The sequence below is a fragment of the Chaetodon auriga genome, chromosome 6 (assembly GCF_051107435.1).
Source record: "Chaetodon auriga isolate fChaAug3 chromosome 6, fChaAug3.hap1, whole genome shotgun sequence".
Lineage (NCBI taxonomy): Eukaryota > Metazoa > Chordata > Actinopteri > Chaetodontiformes > Chaetodontidae > Chaetodon > Chaetodon auriga.
Window position 1 is genome coordinate 8128995 of NC_135079.1, and position 20908 is coordinate 8149902.

The following is a 20908-nucleotide window of genomic DNA, read 5'->3' on the forward strand; positions in this document are numbered from 1 at the left end:
TGTGCGTGTGTGTGCGTGTGTGTCATTATCAACCAAGACTTCCACTGCAGCCAAGACTCCTCAGAAATGGCAGTTTCACACCCACTCCTTCATTTTTCAACCCTATGGTGCAAAGTTGCCAAACTCAAGGGAGCAACTTCACTTTATTTTGCATATTTTGGTTCGCTGTTGTTCTTTTTGCTATTTATTTCATTCACGTGCAAAAATACATAAACATGTTGAATTAGCTTTTTCCCAATGTAAAGATTATTAAAGAAACATAACTGTGAAGTTTGTGTTGTTTCTCAATGCAATATTTTACTGACAAAGTAAAGACAGGATTGTATCTTATCAACTGCAGTATCTGCTTTGTAGTCTGAAGGGAGAGCACAATTTATGTCATGTGGGCAAGACACACACATAAATCATCAGTGCAGGGAAAAGCCTTAAAAGCTGGGCAAGCAAAATAAGGCACTGCAAGATAGTTAAACTTGGAAAATATAGTTTATTGCTTTAACAGGGGAACAGTTGCTTCGATACAGCAGTTATTGTTTAAGTAGCTTCATAGTATGCTAATATGCAGTACACTTACAGTGTGTTTATGCAGTATATCGTATGTAGGTGAGTTAATGTAAACGGCTCATAGAAGAGACTTAACATGGAGGTCATTATGAGGTATTTTGACATTTGACCCTCAGTTGACTCCACTCTGTTGGAGATTTTTCAGTAATCTTTATAATAATGAAGTCTTGAGGGGCATACTTGAAATGTGTTTCTGTAGTATCTGTAGTACTTTACATACCTCTGCATAATGTAGTGTAAAAACACTGCAGGCCTTCTCCTTTTATTACGCCCTCTAACAATTTATTTTGTAATCTCCCTGGAGGAAACACATGCAGTCCAAATCAAACTTTGGCGCTGGGTGGTACATCTGTTTACCATCGTGTTAATGGAGCTCTGGCAGGAGACCACCATAGTATTACTTTTACTACAACAATAATTGGTATTAATTCATGCTGGCAAGGTTTGTTTAGTTGAGAAGATCCAAAAACAAGTCCTGGGAAGCCAGTATTTACACGATTAATTGAATTATGTAGTTGATATTGTCCCGCATTCTTTAGAGGGATCATTCTTTGAAGGAAGACACACATTAAAAAAGCTTTTTAAAGCACCTGTGTGAGAAGTGATACATAAAGTATATACGATACCTTAGGCTTCAACTCAGAATATATCAAATTATAAATTCTACAGTATGAAATCTCTAATTAACCGACCGCAGTGAAGCATTCATTTAATGTAGCTCACTCTAAAACAGTCATTTGTCATAATGCTTAAACTCAAACGAGAGGCTAACATTGGCTGTTGAATCAGCTTCACACATGTGACTTCTATCACATATCACAGGAAGCCTTCACACCAGTTTTCAGATTTTAAATCATTTCATAGACCCAAAAAGTAAATATTTTCCCAGTGAAATGACAAATGTTCAGCAGCTGATGCTCTTTTAGAGGTCAGAGGGGGATAAATGGTCTGGGGGCTTCTTGTATTACATAACAATGTCCAAATACTTCTCATGGCTTCAGAGGGCGTCTTACCTCATGTAATGGCCTCTTCTGTTGGTCGTGTCTCCAGAATATTTGTCTATGCTACATAATCAACGATGGCAGTCACATCCGTTTGCAGCAATAGCTCATGAATTAGTTTTTGTCATTATTATTTTTTATCTAGCAAATATATTCTTCGAAAATATGTCTCACACATGCACTTTAATCTCGCTTTTTATTGTACTCTGTTTAATCCCTTCTCAGGAATGAAGTTAACACATCTGATATCCCACAGATACAGTTACTTGTAGGACATGTTAGTCAAGCCATTTCTTCAATGATCCAGTTTTTTTTCTCATGTTTCAGAAATAAGCTACATTCCAGGAAATAAACCTAAAGACTTGTTAACAGAGAAATGGCTTTATTAATGATGGTGTGCTGCCATCTTGACAATATTCACAAATGTGCATTGCTTCCTGGTAAACATTTGATCAAGATCTAATCTAATCTAATTCTACAAATCTAATTAAATCTTTACTTAAGTTTGTCTCACTGGATTCTTCATGATTTCTAATCGTGAACTGACTGCTTCAAAAACTCTGAATCACTGATTCATCCCCCAAATACAGGTCATCAAAACACATTTGTAATGTATAAAGAAGAAAAGACACAAAACAATTATCACATTTATTGCACAAATTGAAATTGCAGACATATAGTTCAGCATAAACAGTCACAAATGTAAATATCATTAACTAATGGTTATTACCTTAAAAGCAACACTGATGTCAAAAGCAGCAACAATAAGACTGTGTGTGATAAATTAGCGACCAAGGCACCGTTTTTGGTAATTTATACCTGTTTGTTGCTAACAAAAACATACCGTTTCCTGTCCAGAGCGGGTTTCCCATGGAGGGGGATCGCGGTTGAGCGTCTGTGAACTAATCATGCTTCAAATGAAATCCACATGCACAACATTGACATACTTGACTTTGGCTTGAGGGCAGTGGGCATGATTACTCTCCAAACCTGTCACCCTGGGGTCAGTTGGTCGTGACATCATTGGGCTTGTGTTTCCTGATCCTGCCCATACGCCAGTCGAGTGTGAGCAATCGAAGTGGCGGCTGGAAGGTCCCCCCCACCCCCACCCCCCCGGTCCTCACAGGCATGGTTCTTGTCATGGCTTTAATCTAAATCTGAGTCGGGAGATAATGTTTCATTTTGGCCTTTGAGAGAAAGCAAAATAGGTCAGTTGATGATTTGCTGGTTAGAAGTCAAGCACCATGGCCTGCAGATTTTGGCAAAGCGTTAAGACTTGGGAGGCAGAAAACCAGATGCTGTGAGATGTTATCTGAAGATTCAAAATATTTGGATCACAGCATGGCGTTCACATTAGGAATGGAAGTCTCTCTCAGGTCAAGCGGTTGGATAATAAGAGAAGTTTAACATATTGCGCACGGCTTTCTCTGCCAGCACACGCACAAACGTCCTCACAATTTATTGTATCTTAGAGCGCAGTTAAAAGATGTCGGAGCGACGCCTGATCTGAAGGAGCTGACTCTGAACCGCAGCGAGTTTTTTCAGGTCACTGGGAGAAATTAAGAGAGGAGCCCATCTAGTCGGGGTAGATGTTATTTTGTGGGTGATCCAAGTTGGGAGCAGATGCAGTGAGATGAAATGAGAGGAGACAGGGCGTGAAAGTCTGGAAGCGTTTAGGTGGGCCTACCCCAGGCTCATCGAACGATCGGGGACACGGCCTCACTTTGACACTGATAGACAGCACCTGCTTTTCCTCAGCTCGTCGCTCAAGTATTATAAAGTGCTTTTAAGCCTCTTCGCGTCCCTTCTCAGGCTCCACTTCAGTGTACTCACAAGAGGCTACCACGTCAGACCGGACGGGGCCTGGTCCTGTTTGGGCCTGTCGATGCTATCAGGTTGATGGAGTGAGTTTGTGGGACTTGATGTCTCTGTCAAAGAGCTTTTTTCCCCTCTTCTGGGAGCGACGGTGATGGATTGGGTGTTCTAGCCCACTAGCTAATAGTCCTTCTTGTAAGCTGGCACATAGACTGTGTGATATTTTAGCGACGCTGAACAGGGTTACAGATTTAGTCATACTCGTAACGTACTATTTGAGTGCGAGCTGGCTGCCTGTTTCTAATGGTTGGTCATTCTGTGGCCTGTTGTTAAGTTATTTCTTCAGTCCCTTTCTTTTGCATGGCTTTATGTTTATATCTTTTTTTTTTCTTGTAGATGTAAATGTAAGTCAGGATCTTCCTTTTTTTTATCTTTTCCATACTTACACTCTGTATGCAAGCTGTGGCAAGCTGGAAGCTATGACAGATTAGAAAAGCAGCTGCGTAACATTTAGCAGGAAGAGGGAGTTAGACTTGAATGTCCTGTGTCAAAGGTCACTCCTTACAACTTTACGGCTGCTCTGCTGTTTGTATTTTTCAAGCTCCGTCATCGAGAATTTCCTTTTTTCTATCGTTTCTGTCGCTGTTGCTCGTTTTCCACATGTGCAGCAGAGTGCTGAGCAGGGCTGCGTGTTTCAGTACAACACAGCGATGGTAAAAGCTCTCAGCGGAATGTTTAGACAGGCGGAAAAAGTCGGCTGTTTTGTCGTTTCATTTTGACTTATGGTTGCATGGTGTATCTTTTCTGAGTGGTGTTGACTTAAAAAGGAAACCGTGCTGAAGAAACTGTATATGCCTACTCAACCAGTTGTTTATTTAACTCTCTAAAGATGACAAAGTCAGACTTTAGGAAGCATGTGTCGTTTTAGCCAATCGGAAGTGACTGTCTGTCAGGAATTGCAATGACAGAGACAGGAAATGATATCCACATCTCACAATCAGTCCCGTCCGGGGATGAATAATACGGCAAAATGAACTTGTCACATCTGAAATTCATCATTGTATTTTTATTCTGCATGTGGATTTTTTTTTGCACATGCTTTCTTTGAATTCATCGTGTTATTTCTGTTGTGAGATTAAAGCTAAATGCGTGAGGTTGGTTAAGGTTAGCATGAGATGTGCTGGATTTACAAACGTTAGGATTTCACACTGCTCCTGTGTGTGGTTTCAAACAAGCCTGGGAGGCTGTTTTGGCCTGATGGATAAGAGATCTATGACTCTTGGCATTCCTCTGCCCCATGACGCCGCTCTTACCAGCTGTTCACATGTTGACAACATGTGTTGTTTTGACTTCTGTCTTTGAAACCTCTCTACGAAACAACACCACGAACAGAAACGCTGCCTGAATATTCTGTGACCTTTTATCTTCCTCGCTGTGATTTACAGTGTAATCTTTGCACCAGAGAACACGGTGATCCTGATGAAACTGTAATAAAAGACATGACTCTATCTAAGAGTGCATTCAGTTCCAGACTATTACTACTTGCTCTTTGCTTGATTTGGTGTTCAGATAAATGAAGACTTTGCAGGCGTGTGGTCGATCCAATAGAGCACTTAGCTTCATTTGAAGATTCTGCACCTCACGGCCTTGACAACACGTAGCCCAGGGTATAATTCTACACTCCCTTCACAGTCTACACTTGCAAGTTTGTTCTTGCTCCGGGTCAACACTGGGCTCCTTTGAAGAGTCTATGGAACCACAGTTACCATATGCTTGGTATTACCATCCTCTTGCATTGCGAACGTGCTGCAATGCGATCGGAATTCGACCTTGGCTCTCACATTTTCAGATATGGTCTCACTTAGAACTGCTAAATATAGGAAAAATAGAACAAAAAAAACTTGGTGGTCTGAAAAAGCCTTGACTTTAATTCATTCTGTTGCAGGGCGCCATCGTAACAGCTAAGAAACAAGCTGAAATTTAGAAATAAACCAGCATGTCAAACCATCCCGTTAAACACGAGTGTCTGTATCACTGATCTGGCAGAAATCTGATGTTTGGACAAAAACTCACATTACGATGTTTACGAGGGTCTTTTTGATTTCTAAAGCCCCGACATAAACCAGTGTTTTCAAAACACTCAACTTGGCTTCTATCGCCAAACAAAAAGACTTTTATAGTGTAATTATAGTTCTCACAGTAATAAATGTTTTCATGCACCGCTTGAGGCCAGAGTGATCATCAGTGATCAAATGAGCGCACATTTACGCACAGAGCCGTTTTGATCTCAGCTGAAGGGGTTAGCTGGGTTCGTGGAATTTACCTTCTTGTGAGGTGCTGTACAGTATCAGCTGCTTTGATTGCCATATTGGCTGACTGACAGATATTTAAACTCTAGCTTAGATGCCTGAATGTTTCCATGTGTCTTACTGGCTTACCTGTTCACAGTGGAGCAGTGGGTGGGGTCACCTCGAAGCTGCTGCCTGCAGGTCCTAGACAAAGACATAAACGCTCAAAAAAAAAAGCGTCTGAAATCAGTCTGCTGAAATCTGTCGGTATGAGATCGTATTTTGTTATTTTTAACAAAATCAGGCAAACTCTGCAGGTTGTTTTGTGGTTTTATAGCTCACAGAAAAGGCTTGAATTAGCTGGCTCTGGTTTAGCACTCAATTATGTGATTTGTTCCAGAACTGTGAAACACCATCAAATTAAGAATGCCGCTTTGGAGCCACTAAGTAGAATAATTAAGAGCTGCCTGTTCATTACGTATGGCTTTAAATATCAATTATGTCTTTCTATGCGCAAGTTCTGTTCTGCTCGGTGGAAAAAAGAAATCTTGTTTCACAAAAGCTGTTTTACTTGGCTGATTTTCAACTTTGTACAAAATCTAAAGCGGGTGAATCATTCGGTTTTATGGTAATCCACATTATGCCTAGATGAAGCTCACCGGATTATACCAGATTTAACGCAGCAAATCATGTGAAATTAATTTCTGGGACAACGTGGGCGGGCAAATCTGTCTCAAGAGTGTCTCATTTCCCGTGAGACACCATTTATTTATGTGTTTTTCTCGAGGAGTTGCTCTTCTTCATGTTAAAGTGGCCCTGAGACTTTTTCCATGCGTTCAAAACACACTCACACAACACATTAGCAACAGGAACGTAATGTAACCGAGACGCAACCAGTTTGACCTGAATATGACTTATAAAGAAGTCCAGATAAAGTACATGTAATCTAAGTACGGAGCACCAAAAGCTGTCATGGAGCTATCAGAATCAGGCACCAGCTTTCAGACATCCATCGTAAATTTCAAACACAGGCATCGCTGTTTTAGAGCTAAAGAGACGTTAACTTGTCACACTTGCAGCGGCTGAAAGAAAGTGATAAGTGGAATACTCTTACCTGAGTGGGTGCTGGTGAGTGAAGCAGCCCAGCTGTAGATCGGTGAAGCAGAGGTCCCTGAGTCCTTGCCCTCTTCTTGCTCTCAGAGGTGAAGCTGTCCTCTGGTCCCACGAGCCGTGCCAGCTCTCTGTGCTCTGTGTTACCAGCCCTGATTAACTAATGGCTGACAGATGAGGTTGGCAGGATAGAGGGAGGAGCACAGCGCCGTATAGCGTCTTTTCTCCCACCGTTAAAATGCAGATACAGTTCAGCTGGGGGAGCATAGCCCGTATGGCTGCGATTTCCTTTCTTCCTCCCTTTTTTTTTCTTTCTCTTTTTCTTCCTCCTGCTTTTACAGCAGTGAGGAGGGGCTAGCCCTCTGCCTCATCCACCCCCCCCACCCCCCCACCCCCCAACATGTTTGCCTGTCTCTGCTCTTGTTTGAGGTAGAGGGAGTTCTGTTATCATTTTTGAGTGAGTGTGCAGCGGGTATGTGAATCCACGCTCAGGGACCAGTCACTCGGCTCTGGTCTCGGCTTTGATGTTCTCCGTCAGCTGAGCCAGCCCTGTGTTTAAAATGCCTCGGTAATTACAATGTGTATGATGCATGTGTGTGTGCGGTGTCAACCACAGCCCCGCACCACACTTAAGAAAAAAAGGCTGGAGGTCGCTTTGTTTGAGGAGTTCAGCTGGAGACCCAAACCTTGATGCGTAGATATTTTTAATGGGAAAAAATTCATTTTAGCTCCTGGAAGACATTTGCACATTCAGATTGTCTTTGCGTGGTCCATCAATGGTAGTATGATCAGTACCATGAGCGCATAGGGGGAAAAAATCGTGTGTTTGGCGTTATGCAACATTCTGAGATCATAATTAGAGGACAATGCAATATTATGTTGATTATCTGGACTGGAAAATATGCTAAGACAAAATGTAACTCTCCTCGACTTGTGTATTCGATTCCAGCACCCCATTTTTGGAGTGGCTTTGTATGGGGGCGCTCACTCGTCAAGCAGAAATAGCGGGCACCCTAATTGCTGTCTGGCCTCATGGGGACCGAAGAATATTTTCATCGACAATCTCAGGCAAAGGCCTTTTTACAGAGCTTTCATCGTGGTGTCTGGTTTTTATTCATCTGGGGGTTTTTTTTCCTTTCTTGGCTCTTTATTCGTACCAGATGATTGTCTCGCCGTGCGCATGCATCCATGTTTCGCTCTGCATGTTTTCTTCCTCTGGCCTCTGCCGTTCACAGCAGCTCTAAAAGTAATTCCACTGTTTACAGGTTAAATAGTTGGCTGCATTCCAGCAGCGTGTGAGTGTTTGACCAAAAACGTTTTGGTTAAATCCATCTAAGTTGTTTGGCTAGATTTGTTTGCAGCCTGTTCACTCGACCTTGAAATGCAATAAGGAAGCTGTTGGGTGCGCCTTGTGTTGAAGTCTAAATGCAGTATATGTTGTACTACGGGAAACACTTTGTTGTGCGTCGATATCTTTACATCGGTGGCTCTGTTGCAGCAGACATAATACAGATAATCATTGCAACTCGCTATCACTGATTTTCATTGGAACTGCTTTCTATCAAAGATGGTTGTCTATGCGTCTGTTCACTAGAAATTCATCATTACATCACACTGAAATGTACACAAAATATTAGCTTCACTGTGAAAAGTCATTACAGCATAACAGCAACTTCAGTATTTATACTTTAATACCTGTTTGTCACCATGATCTTGACCACCATCACCAGACACTGAAAGCTATGTTCTTCAACAGGACTTCAACTGCTAATATCCCCTCTCATTCTCCACCCATCCCCCCCTCTCTCCCTCTCCAGTGCTCAGTGAGTTGTGGTCGGGGGACCAAGCAGCGGGAGATAGCCTGTGTTTATCAGAACCAGACCAAAATAGAGGACGAGCACTGCACTCATCTGCCTCGGCCGCGGACACAGAAGGCCTGTCGGGCGCGAGGATGCCCCAGTTGGAAAGCCAACAGGTGGAGGGAGGTATGTTTGCTCTCGTCGCCGTCTCCTCTGGACCCACAAACTCGCCCGGGCCTCCCAGGGACCATACAAACAGTAACTGCTGCTAGCAGCTGAGACACAAGCACAAACATCAGAGGTTGCAGATGTAGGACATGTACACACAGAGCACCTGTCCAATCACCACTCAGTTTATTCTTGTTCAAGAGTAATGTGTCATTTCCTCAAGTGTGAACTAAACACCGCAGGCTGGATTTGTAAAACTGTTTATGGGGCGCACTTGACGTTTAGATGTCAGGTTTGAAATATTCAGACAAAGTGTTGAAACGGTTGTTTAGTGTAATGTGCAGTACAGCTTTATGCTGAGGGAGTTCTGCTTTTGAAGCTTTTCATCAGACCACACACTGAGCAGTACATTACATATAAATTATCCATTATATCTGCCTATCTATCTATCCATCTGTCTATCTATTTATCTGTCTATCCGTCTATCTAAATTAGCTGTCTTAATGAAACACAGTTAGCATGGAGATCCAGCCGAGCTTGGCCTCCCACACAGATGAAAGCTTGATGTTAAGAATGACACACCTCCCGCAGCACAGCAGGTTTCTGTACAGTTGTACACTAGTGTAACCGGACACCGGCAGGGCAAAGGCAGTGCCTACAGGAGCCTCGAGGGGGGCGAGGTGGCAGTCACCCTGGAGCCGACCACACAGCCGAGGTATCTCCAACAAAGAGGAGACGTCACGTTGCGGTCCCGTAGGGAGGAAAATATTCCAAATCAAATTTATGACATCGTAGGGCAGACTGAGAAGGGGAAGGCTCTGTCATGCTCTTTGTCATGCTTTGTCCCATTACCCTGAAGAACAAACATACTGCGTGTTCAACAGCACACCGTTCCTCAAAGAGCTCGCATTGATTGCCTCTCAAACCTGCAGTAGCGTGGGAAACGTCTGTGAACACAGCACTGAGTTTTTAAGTTGATGTCACTGACTTGTTAACAAACAGCTGCCTGTTTACGCATCCAGTAGATACGGAGCAGCATTAGCATTCAGCTAGAGTGCCCTTTGTGTCTATTTGTTGAATGCAAATCTGATATTCGCTCATCATTTAGCTCTGATTTGCTCATCACCGACTCCTAAAGGACATATCCATCTCTTTAGCTGCCAAATGCTCCAATATGGTCGACAAGTAGTCACTAACTTTGTCTGCCGGTGCTGTGCAGGTTGTGTACTGTGGGTTTTTAGAGCTTTAGAGCTGCTGGAAATGTGACAGATGAGCGCAGTGACAAAAACACTAACAAGTAACGGGCTGAGAAACCAAAACAATGAGTAAGAAGGTGGTATAAAGTTCAGGTGATAATTATTTGTGGGTTCATCACCATGAGTGAGCCCTCAGCTAACAGTGTTTACTGATCACCCCCTTCTTTTTAAATTCCAGTTATTCTCAAAAATCTCCTCTTAGAAAATCCAGCGTATCCCTTCTCCATTTCCAAGTCACTGTTAAATCCCAAAGGGTCCGTGAAGACCCACGTCTGCCTCCCTCCCCTGCCACTCCTCACTCTTTGAGGGTGTCCTCCTCCCCTCTCACTCTCTCCCTCGCTGGTGTCTGGAAGCAATCATCTGCCTCCACATACCACCAGCAACCATGAAATCCTCAACTGGAGCATAAAGACATGTTTTATATCTTAATATCCATGCATGTGACAAGTTTGAAACCTCAGCACCCACTGTTTGATTTATTCCACAGCTACCCGGCCCTCTCAGTCACCTCTGACTGGGGGTGTAATGGGCAACATGTTCAGGGAGCTGTGGGGGTGTCGACTGCCCATTGAAGCAAGGGAACAAGAGTCATTTCCCTCCGTTTACTGGCTGCTTGTAATGCTGTGAACCTATATTTTTAGTGTAATATTTTAAATTGGTATTGGAGGATTGGTTCAAATTGCATTAAATATATGTTTTAATTTTTGCATGGAGCTATCCAGCTAGGTGACGCTAGGTTTTAATTTTCCTTGTTTCTAGATTTCTGTATCTGAAATATCTCCCCTGCACTTAAATACAACAGAGAGGAACTGAATTTTGTTTGAAGGGCATACAGCATTGAAAATACATTTAAAAAATGAACAGCAACATCTGTTTCCAGAACTGTGTTCTTGTTAAAGTGGATAATCCACAGCGCGGGCTGTCAACAGTTTTTATCGGCCCTGTAAAGCAGTTCCAAAGAAAACAAATTTGTTTTGTGGATTATCCAGAGGGACACTGTTCTTGAAGACACATTGTTGTTGGAGTTTTCAAATGCAACTGTTCAATACTGTGAACAGCAAAATGACATTCAGTCACCAGCAGCAGAAGTCTCAAAGGTGGAGCTCACAACCCAAAATGATCTGTAAGGTTAGATATCACTGAATGTAAGTGAGAAAATGTGTTTGGCAATTTGGGTGAAATGACCCGATACAGTAAGTTGAAGCTCGTTCAACACTGTAACGAAATCATTAAATAGTCGTCTCATTTTTCGTCTATAGTTTCACGATGTCCCCTCCGTCTCTGACGAAGTGGCTACAGGTCTTTTGCATGTATCGAGAATCAGGTTTCTTGAGCTGCAGCAGTTAACAGTGACTGTAATCGCTTTAACAGCAGGTTCTGTTTTCATGCTTTGTAAGATTTTAAAAAAGCATTTTTTTGATGTGAAGGTCAGATTTCCTACGGTGCTTTTTGTTCTCCTTCCAAACTCAAGGACTTGACCCTTCACATTCAACCGCACTGTACCGATAACACACACGACTGCAGTGAGACACGAGCAGCACAAATACATCTGGAAGTTTTCGGGAAATTTGATACTCGCTGTATAATGCACAGATTTTTGTGACTGTGTGAAATCACGGAGGCTCTTTTGAGGTCTGTAGGAGAGCCGGAGAGAAATCAGGCTGATCAGCTTGAGCCTCACAGGCCGCTTCCTCAGTATGCAGGTATGCTTCTCAAAGCACATCAAAGAGATGCTTCAGATAGACCTTTGTGTGACCCTCAGATCGTCTCAGCGTCTCACAAAGAAGGGACAAACTGGACTTGGATTCATTAAGTGCAGGAGCATCAGCAGGAAGTCTGCAACAAACATTTTAAAACATTATCACATGAAAGAGGATGAAATGAGAAGAAATGACACAATTATTCTGACAACTTGACTTCAAAAGTAATACAAGACACCGTCACTTTATTAAATACTCTCACAGTTCTACTTACCAGCAGCAGCCTGTGGTGGTTCATGTTAGCAAATGTCAGATTTAGCCATTAAACTGACATTATACTGAGTCAGTTCCCTGACTTCAGGACCCTCCACTCAGTTTTCTCATATCACAAATATTTCAGATATTCACCAGAGGACATGTTTGTTGTTTTCTGCTTGCTGTCCCATCATGGATGTATTAAGATGTCTCCCATTCATCACAGTAAAAGTTGCCGACCCAGCACATACGCCATGTCTGGGTTTACTCTTGCACATTGTGCCGCAAAATGCAGATGCAGCTCATGTTTCTTCGCCCTCCAGACCGCGCCATAGACTTCACAGTGAGATGACATCAAGCACCTAAAAATAGTGAGCCCTTGGGACAATTTAACAAATATTAAACCATCATGGGATAAAAATTTAACATACAAAGAAGCCAGTGGGACAAGTTGGCTGTAAATAATACGTCCATGCATTCAACCTGATCAATCAGGATGTCTTTAATGAAACTGACTTGAAGGGGAATTCAGTGTGAAGTAATTGCCTAGTTACACTACACTGTAGTGTAACTAGGCAACACTGTAGTGTAACTGTAGTGTAACTAGGCAACACTGTAGTGACTACAGTGTTTAGTATTGCATGACCGTAAAGATGGGGACTCACGATCACGGTCAAACTCGAGGCAGTAGAGGCCGATGCATCCTGACTTTAAATCCATTGTACTGTTCAAACTCCGAAAACACTGGATTCTACATTTCCCCGAGTGCAACTGCCTCATAAATGACCACAAAAATCCAAATAAAAAAAATCCAAGCTGAAATGACTTCTGGGTTATTTCTTTGAACATTGTAAAGCTCCCTCCAGAGAAACAGCAGAGATTATACAACTGTTGACACAGGCTGAGTAACACTCCTCATGACGAGTAAACTGGGCTGCATGTGCAGCATCAGTGCAGTGCTCCTCTGACACCAGCTCCATGAGAGAAGTGAGGTTGAAGACAAGTAGCATATTCATGTTATATTCCTGGCTGTGTACTGTACAATAAGAGAAACACATGAACAAATACGCATACCATGAACCGAGTTACCATCTTCTGCCTTTGTGTCTGCTTTACTAGTGTTCTGTCAGCTGTGGAGTCGGAGTTCAAAGCCGAGATGTTTACTGCAGACTAAAAGGCACCGGACGGGTCAGAGAGGATCTGTGTGACGCTCACCAGCGTCCAGCCACTACCCGGCCGTGCCAACCTGCAGAGTGCACGCATTACACGTGGGTCGCTGGTGAATGGGAAGCAGTGAGTACAGACTCATTCTTTTCTCTTGTGTCCTTTCTACAGTCTCCCTCCCACTTTCCTTGTTCTCAGTGTGAGACAGATGAACAGATGTTTAACCATCTTATTAAGGTTTTTATTGGCTGAGATCTCTGCTCTTTCTCTGCACCATTAAATAGACGACACGCAGGTACCTTCGCTCTCTTGCGTCAACCGTGAGGGCTTTGTTGATATCCATCAGTCGTTAAATCATATCAAACCTCAAAGTACTGATGGCCATCATCCCTTTTGTCCTGCTGAACATCGCTGTTCTGTGTCACGCTAGCAGACTGTTTTCTTTTCCTTGCTCCGTTTTCTTTAATGTCCCGTGCTTTGTCCTTGAAAGTGAGGCATAAAAGAGGGGCACCATGTAGGGACATAGCGCTGTATCCTCCTGCTGCAGGAATGTTTGCAGTGCTCAGATTCCTGTCTGTGTTGCCTCGAGAATTTACAACCTGGTTTCTTTCACAGTTTGGCCCTGAAATCTTTCGGATTTTCAAGAAATACAAAGAAATTCACACAGCACACTCTTTACAGAAATTGATTTTAAGATTCTGGTCCACATCACGACTCTGAAATGCTCCTGTGAACCATTGCTGGGCCTGAGGGAAACCCGCTTAACTTTTATCTTTTGTGTTAACCAGAGCACATGTCTGGGATTCCATTCCTTGAGAGCTAACGTTGCCATTGTCACAGAGCACTCAATACTGATGTAAACCTTTACATAATTAAGCGTTTCCATTTGGAGAGCTGAAGAGGCAAGCAGGAGTCTGAGGAGTCACTGATGCCGTTGCTGAAAGTACAACACTGCCCCCCCTCTGCCAACTCCTCTTCATTCTTACTGATTTCTTCCCGTGTTACATTCTCCTTGTAGTGTAATGCAACCTGTGGAGACGGCATGAGGAGCAGGAAAGTGGGGTGCATGGGCCCGGGGATGACACCGGTCCAGGATGATTACTGTGAGCCATCGTTGCAGCCACCATCACATCAGACCTGCAAAGAAGCTCCCTGCCACTACATGTGGATCACAGGGGAATGGTCGCAGGTAGGAATAAAAGAAGAAATAACGACTGAGCTTTGATCTGCAAAAAATGAAAGAAAAACTGTTAAATATTCAGATTTTTGGGCTCAAGGATTGTTTTTCTTATCCAACCAAGTCTTCAAACTTATTCAGTTTTGAAATTATATTATTATATTATTTTAAACTCTCCCAATTAGCTAAAAATACATCATCAGCAAGCTGAAAAGAGGGCTGTTTTTCTTAGCTTGTGAAAAAAAATGACATTTTTGGACATACATGGTTTTCACATGCTTGACAAATTTTCTCAAAATTTTGATTGATAAAAAATGTTTCTTATCTGACTACTAGACTACAGCACAACATATGTATTTCACTAGAGATGAGTTGAATAGAGGGAAGAGGGCCTGAAAATGGGTCAAACTATAGATTCTTATGAACAGCACTGATGCACAGGTGAAGATATCTGTGCAAACATTCACTCATGCCAGTGTTAGTAACTGTCAGCGCGTGTGTCCTCGTGTTGCTCAGTGCTCTGCCAGCTGCGGTATCGGCTACCAGCAGCGTAGATTCTCCTGCTCCGTGGCGCCCTCCTCTCGGGCTCCGCGCCCGTACGCTGCTGCCCAGTCCTCCTCCGCCAGCTCAGGCTGCTCTGAGCCCCAACCTCCTGGCACCCGGCCGTGCCTCTTCAGGGACTGCCCGCACACAACCTACTGGAAAGTTGGCCCGTGGAGCAAGGTGAAACAGAAAACACTCATTAGGCAGCGAGAAATCCTCTTTGGCTAATTGCCATTTTCACAAAACATTTTGATGACTTGCGCATTTTTACAGCTCTGCTGATGAATCTCATTTGTGGATTTGGATCTGGCTGCAGCTTATTTGTTCATTGTTTAGTGACTGTGCGATTGAATGCCTCTGTGTGTGCAACAGTGCTCGCAGACCTGCGGGGCAGGCGTGATGGAGCGCAGAGTGGAGTGTGTGACCTCCAAAGGCCAACCATCCAAACACTGCCGTCCCTCAGAAAGACCTGAGTCTCAAGCTGCATGTCAAGACAGAGAATGTGAGCCAAACTCTTCACTTCCTTGATTTCAAACACCCAGAGTTCTTGATTTGGCTGTTAGGTACAAAACTCCAAAAATCTGCCATCATGTCCAACTTTTGTGATCCATGCAGCGCTTCCTGCCAACCAGGAATGTGTAGAGAGATGGTATTAAATTGACTGTGCTGTGTATGTGGCAACCAACACCGTATCTGATTGTGTTTATAGAAACTCAGCTTTTTGCTTTGCTTTAACACATTAGGCAGAACAGCGGTCTCCACTTCCAGCCTCTCTGAGTGATTGCTTAGTGGAACAATAAATAGACAGTCAGCAGTTTTCTTCAAATTGTGATGCAGACAGTCTGTCAAAGCGCCTCGGGGGTGTGATCTGGACCGAGGCAGCCTTCATTGTGAACTTGCGAGCGCTGTAAAAGTCGGCAGTGGGCCAGAGTTAGTAGGTTCCCCCACATTTCTGATGTTTCAGTACTGGCGCATTGGCCTGTTCATTCCCGACATGGCTTCTGCCAAGTCAGGCACTGCCGAAATTAAAATGATATGCTCGGGTGACAGCCAGTTCTGCCGTCAAGTATTAATGCTAATCAGCTAATCAGCTAATCAGCGTGATATGAGCTCTACAGCGCTCTGGGAAAACAGAGGAGGCAACACAAATAATGAACCAGCTCTCATTTAAGAAGACGAGAGCCAGGTTACAGTCCTCTCTCAAAGTACTGTTTAATTTATTAGCTTTTGCAGTCTTTCTGGCATTTGCTGACGACAGATTTATGGACTGGCTTGCGCATGCAGAGTGGCCAAAAATCATGACGTTCAAAGGCTGGTAGCAGTCAAAGTTTCCTGTTCCCTTCCTGTTGCAGTAAAAAATCTCTCCCTCCTGCATTCATAATTCTTCTCCCAGGCCAGTTGTTCACTTCCTGCCGAGAGGTCCAGATGAGACAGGGCGTGAAGATAGATGGCGAATACTATCTCAAAGTCAAGTCCCGGATCCTACAGGTGTGTGTGTGTGTCCTGTCAGAATTGCTCCTTCACACTTCATGACTCAACCCACGGCTTCCCCACAGGCCCTCATATGTGTCTCGATGTGTTTGGCCTCAGATTTACTGTGCTGAGATGCAGACTGATTTCCCCAAGGAGTATGTGACCTTACGCAGCGGTCAGACAGACAACTTCTCCGAGGTGTATGGGCACAGGTGTGTATAATGACTGATAGCTTCAAATGGGGTTACATAATGTGTAAACCAGAATTACTGTGTAAAATATAGTGTTTGTAGGAGTGTTAAATGAATTCAAACACTCATTCTCCTCAATACAAAGGTTGCTGAACCCCTTTGAGTGCCCGTATAACGGCAGCCGAAGACAGGACTGCGACTGCAGGAACGACTACTCAGCGGCGGGATACACGCTCTTCCACAAAGTTCGTCTGGACCTGAGCTCCCTGAGGATAATGAGTGCGTAATTACAGTGTGATTGCCTCACATTGTCTACTGTAATGAGACCACACATTGGTGTTGTTTTAACCCTCAGATGCCTCGTGTAGGGCTTAATAACGCCTCGTCCAAAAGTGCGTGCTGCTCTCCCCACACTCTCTCCTCTCAAATCAAAATAATAACCTCTCAGGCTCCGTGTTCACGTCACTAGGCGAGGACTTGAAACCCGGGCCTCTCAGCACAAACACGTGAGCACGAGAATAAAGGAATGCATGCGTGCACATACAGTGCAGACATGCGAGCCCGCTCTGGAGCGCAGACAGACAATATGGGATGCCGCACATCTTTTCTTTGGCAGGCGCACATACGACATGAGCGCACACACCCATGAATGCATCAGTATCAAACACTTGCTCACACTAGCATGCGAGCAGTCACACATTCACAGACACACACACGACAATACACACACATCTTCAGGGCATATTCCCCTGCTCATTACTAAAGTCAGCTCCACCTTCCCTGTTGTGTCCAAGTATGCCTTTGATTAGGGTATGCGGATTAGTGTACAGTGTGTGTGCGTGTGCTGAGGGGAAGTTGGATTAGAACCTACACAGTCATCCTCCCATCCTCTTCGTCTGGTCTGGGTCCTGACAGCACATGTTCCCACCCTCCCTCCCTCTGCATGGTACTAATTTCGCTCTCAGGCGGCTTGACGAGAGCTGGGGAGGGGGGGGTAATGAGTTCAAGATGAGGGGAAGCATCCAGTGAATTTTATCATCACTTTATACAGGCAACGTGAAGCGAGGGCAGGAAAAGGTACCGGTCATGGTTATCATGTGTGACAACGCAGGATAAATAGGAATGAACAGGGGAGTCAGGGCGACACAAGACTTGATTTACACCAGATTACTCACAAATCTAGTGTAATGGGGTGGTTTCACATCGGTAAAATACCTGAATTCATAAGCTCCAAGTGTAATAAACCTCTTTTTTATTCCATTTATTGCTTTTGTGGAAAAGCAACGCACAAAACATCCAGGTAGTCATTATATAAAAGCAACATATAGCAAATTGGAGTATTAGTTCATGACTTTAATTTAAAAATGCTAAAGGTTCAAGAGCACTTTAAGAACTTTTTTGTGGAAAAGTCCTGTAGATATAATAAAACTTAGAAGTGATATCAACCTTGCAATGAAGTTCGAATTCACAAACTCTGTGTTTTTTAGCTTGGAGCAGTTGTCTACAGTCTGTGTTTGTTGCACATTATGACTCCAGATTTGTATCTTTGCTGTCCACCAGTGACAGACCTGCAGTTTTCCCAGACTCTTTTTGGTCGACCCGTGCCCTTTGCCACAGCGGGAGATTGTTATAGTGCAGCCAAGTGTCCACAGGTAAGTGAATGTGTATGTATGGTTGTGAGTGGCGTAAAGCTCAAAGACGTCCAACAACTCTGTTATTCCACTGGAGGTGCTCACTGCATAGTACAGTATAGTATACTACTATGTGCTCCGTCTGCTATTATTCCCTCAGACCTTTTCTGCAAATATGGCTGAGCTCGGCCTTCCTGGGTAAAAAACTGCTCAGAAATAACTCAACCTGATGTGTGTTTTCAGGGCCAGTTCAGCATTAATCTGATCGGGACTGGCCTCAAAGTGGCTGAGGCCACCAAGTGGACATCTCAGGGCAACTATGTTTCCATCAAAGTCCACAGATCTGAGGTAAGAAGCTTCGGGCAGATTTATGAAATGCTTGTCTTTTGAATGACTGATGCTGTTTGGCTTTTGAGGAGTGGGTTTTGTTAGAAATGTATAGTTGTAAACTTAGTGGGTCGTCATTGTGCTTCGTGTTTTGGAGGACTGGAATGAGATTTCTTCGCTCTGAAAAGCCATGCTGTGTTTCCGTCTGATTCACTGAAGAGGAATCCCCACTGACATTTATGAAGCTTCCATCCTCTGCGTAAGAAGCTGCCCTTTGCCCACTCTTTCCTCTCTCATTTGTCTTTGTCTGTAGGACGGAACAAGAATCTACGGTCGCTGTGGTGGTTTCTGTGGGAAGTGCATTCCCCAGGCTCACAACGGCCTACTCCTTCAAGTCCACTGAGGGCCATGCAGAGACCAAACCCCTAAATCTATCCTGAAGACAGTAGCCCAGGAGCATGCAATAATTGTGATTTGTTGGACCCCGTAGTCATCTGTGAGTGTGGTGGAGGGGCATTTAACAGTAATCATCCTACAGTAATTCCCCAGTTCCCAAATGGCAGCTAAAACATCCAAGACTGTGCAGTGCTACAGTGCCACTGCAAGGTCCTTCATCCAAACTGCTAACTCTGAAAGAGAACCGGCTGTATTTGCTTGCCGAATATGTTGCAAACACGCCTGTGCTGTACAACGTAAAATGCTTTCTTTTTCTGACACTGTTACACATTTTTTAGCATCATACAAAGGGATACAGTATTTCAAAACACTGGGAAAGCAACTGCACGAACAGCAGAAAAACCTAAATGGACTCTTCTCTCTGGTCAAGAAAGAAATTCCCATCATTAAAAAACACTTCTTTGAATGGTATTCTGTGAGTCACTCAGAGGTTGCGAGGCAAGCAGGAAGTGACTGCACCTGTAATGCAGACACTTCCTGTTTGCATCTTTACCCTCGGACAGAGCCACATTATCTGTCTCCGCCCGTTTCCAGTCTTTATGCTAAGCTAAGCTAACTGTGTGCTGGCTGACTAGATTCAGACATGAGAGGGGATAAGAGCATTTCCCAAAATGATGAACTATTCCATTTGGGCTCAAAATTACTAGAAGCAGTAAGCTAGCGACTAACTACTGATGTCCTTCCAGACCTGCCTTACGTCAGAGGTCAAACTTCGTGAGAACAACTACAGAGAATTTTAGTTTTCATTGTTGTGTGTTTCTAAAGTCTGTCTGCTGTCAGGTATTTCACAACACGACTTAAACATGCATGGACAGTCCACTGACTGGCAGGCATATGACTGTCACCTGGAGACAGAATTAACACTAGTGCTGTGAATATTCCATATTTCCTAGTGTTCAAGTACAGTATAAGAGTTTTCTGTGGCTTTTTTAAACCGTGAGGATGTGTTTTTCTTCAACTGCGCCACACAGACGAGTTCTCATCTGTTACGCCGTGACACAGTATCAGGTGTGATGTCTCACCTCACACCCTCCACTGGGCCTACTGTAGGTACCTGCAACCCCTACCTCTCACAGACATCCATACTCTACTGAGATATGTGTTGTAATATATTTATGTTTGAGCATATTTATTCTGTAGTGACTGTAGATATGTTCTGTGTTTTAAGGTACAATGACTACTACCGACGGAGAAGCCATTGTCTGATGTTTCTTGTCTTTTTTATGCTTTGCTAAAAAAGGTATTAGCTGACTACTATTTGTAGTGTGTAACCACTAACCTTAAATGGGGATCTTTTGAATGGTGCTTTTGAACTACTGGAATTACCTCTCATTTTGAGAAGGACAACACTGGCTTTTGGCTCTTCAGCAGATGTTGGATCTTCCTTCATGCATGTAATGGTCCTCGCATTAATGTAACTGAAAATCTGGCTGTGAGATATATCAGATAAACCGCTGCACGAGGAAATCTGCCCTTGAGTAGTACTTAACTCATCATGAATGACTTTCATCATGACCGCTACTACAACTGTCAAGCAACCTAACACGTTGGTACTCTGATGTTAAGCTTTAACCAAAGTTAGTTGATAGATGCAGATTTTTTTTTTCTTCTCAGACAATGCAGCTTCTTTTGATTTAAAGAATGGCTGTAAATAAAGTCAATGAGCAGCTAGAAAACCTTTGGCCATCATTCATTTTTATGATGGCCAATTGTTCTATGAGGTCTGTATCAGAAAGTTAAAAAATACTTGATGCACTATGTGCCATAAATTTTGTAGAAATGTAATCCTGTTTTTTTTTTTTTTTTTTTTTTTGTAATAACCGTTAAGATTTGTAACTTATGATATATGTGTATTTTTAATATTCATACTTGAATTGTAAACAGTGTGCTAAATATTGAATGGGCGTTGGTACTGAGTAGAGAGACCGTGTGCTTGTTTGCCACGCTTTATCCAAAGATGTTTTTAAAAATCATATGTACCTACAGTGTGTAT

General features: G+C 43.3%; 1 protein-coding gene across 1 annotated transcript in view; it reads left to right on the forward strand.

Moving 5' to 3' along the window:
• LOC143322654 (A disintegrin and metalloproteinase with thrombospondin motifs 20) overlaps positions 1 to 20908 on the forward strand; it is a 77183-nt gene extending 56275 nt beyond the window's left edge. The window contains exons 29-39 of the mRNA XM_076733980.1: positions 8593 to 8760; positions 13073 to 13246; positions 14136 to 14306; positions 14811 to 15017; positions 15210 to 15339; positions 16231 to 16325; positions 16428 to 16522; positions 16647 to 16780; positions 18062 to 18153; positions 18376 to 18480; positions 18773 to 20908. Of these exons, the coding sequence (XP_076590095.1) occupies positions 8593 to 8760; positions 13073 to 13246; positions 14136 to 14306; positions 14811 to 15017; positions 15210 to 15339; positions 16231 to 16325; positions 16428 to 16522; positions 16647 to 16780; positions 18062 to 18153; positions 18376 to 18480; positions 18773 to 18862 (1461 nt within the window). The 3' untranslated portion in view covers positions 18863 to 20908. The remainder of the gene's footprint in view (positions 1 to 8592; positions 8761 to 13072; positions 13247 to 14135; positions 14307 to 14810; positions 15018 to 15209; positions 15340 to 16230; positions 16326 to 16427; positions 16523 to 16646; positions 16781 to 18061; positions 18154 to 18375; positions 18481 to 18772) is intronic.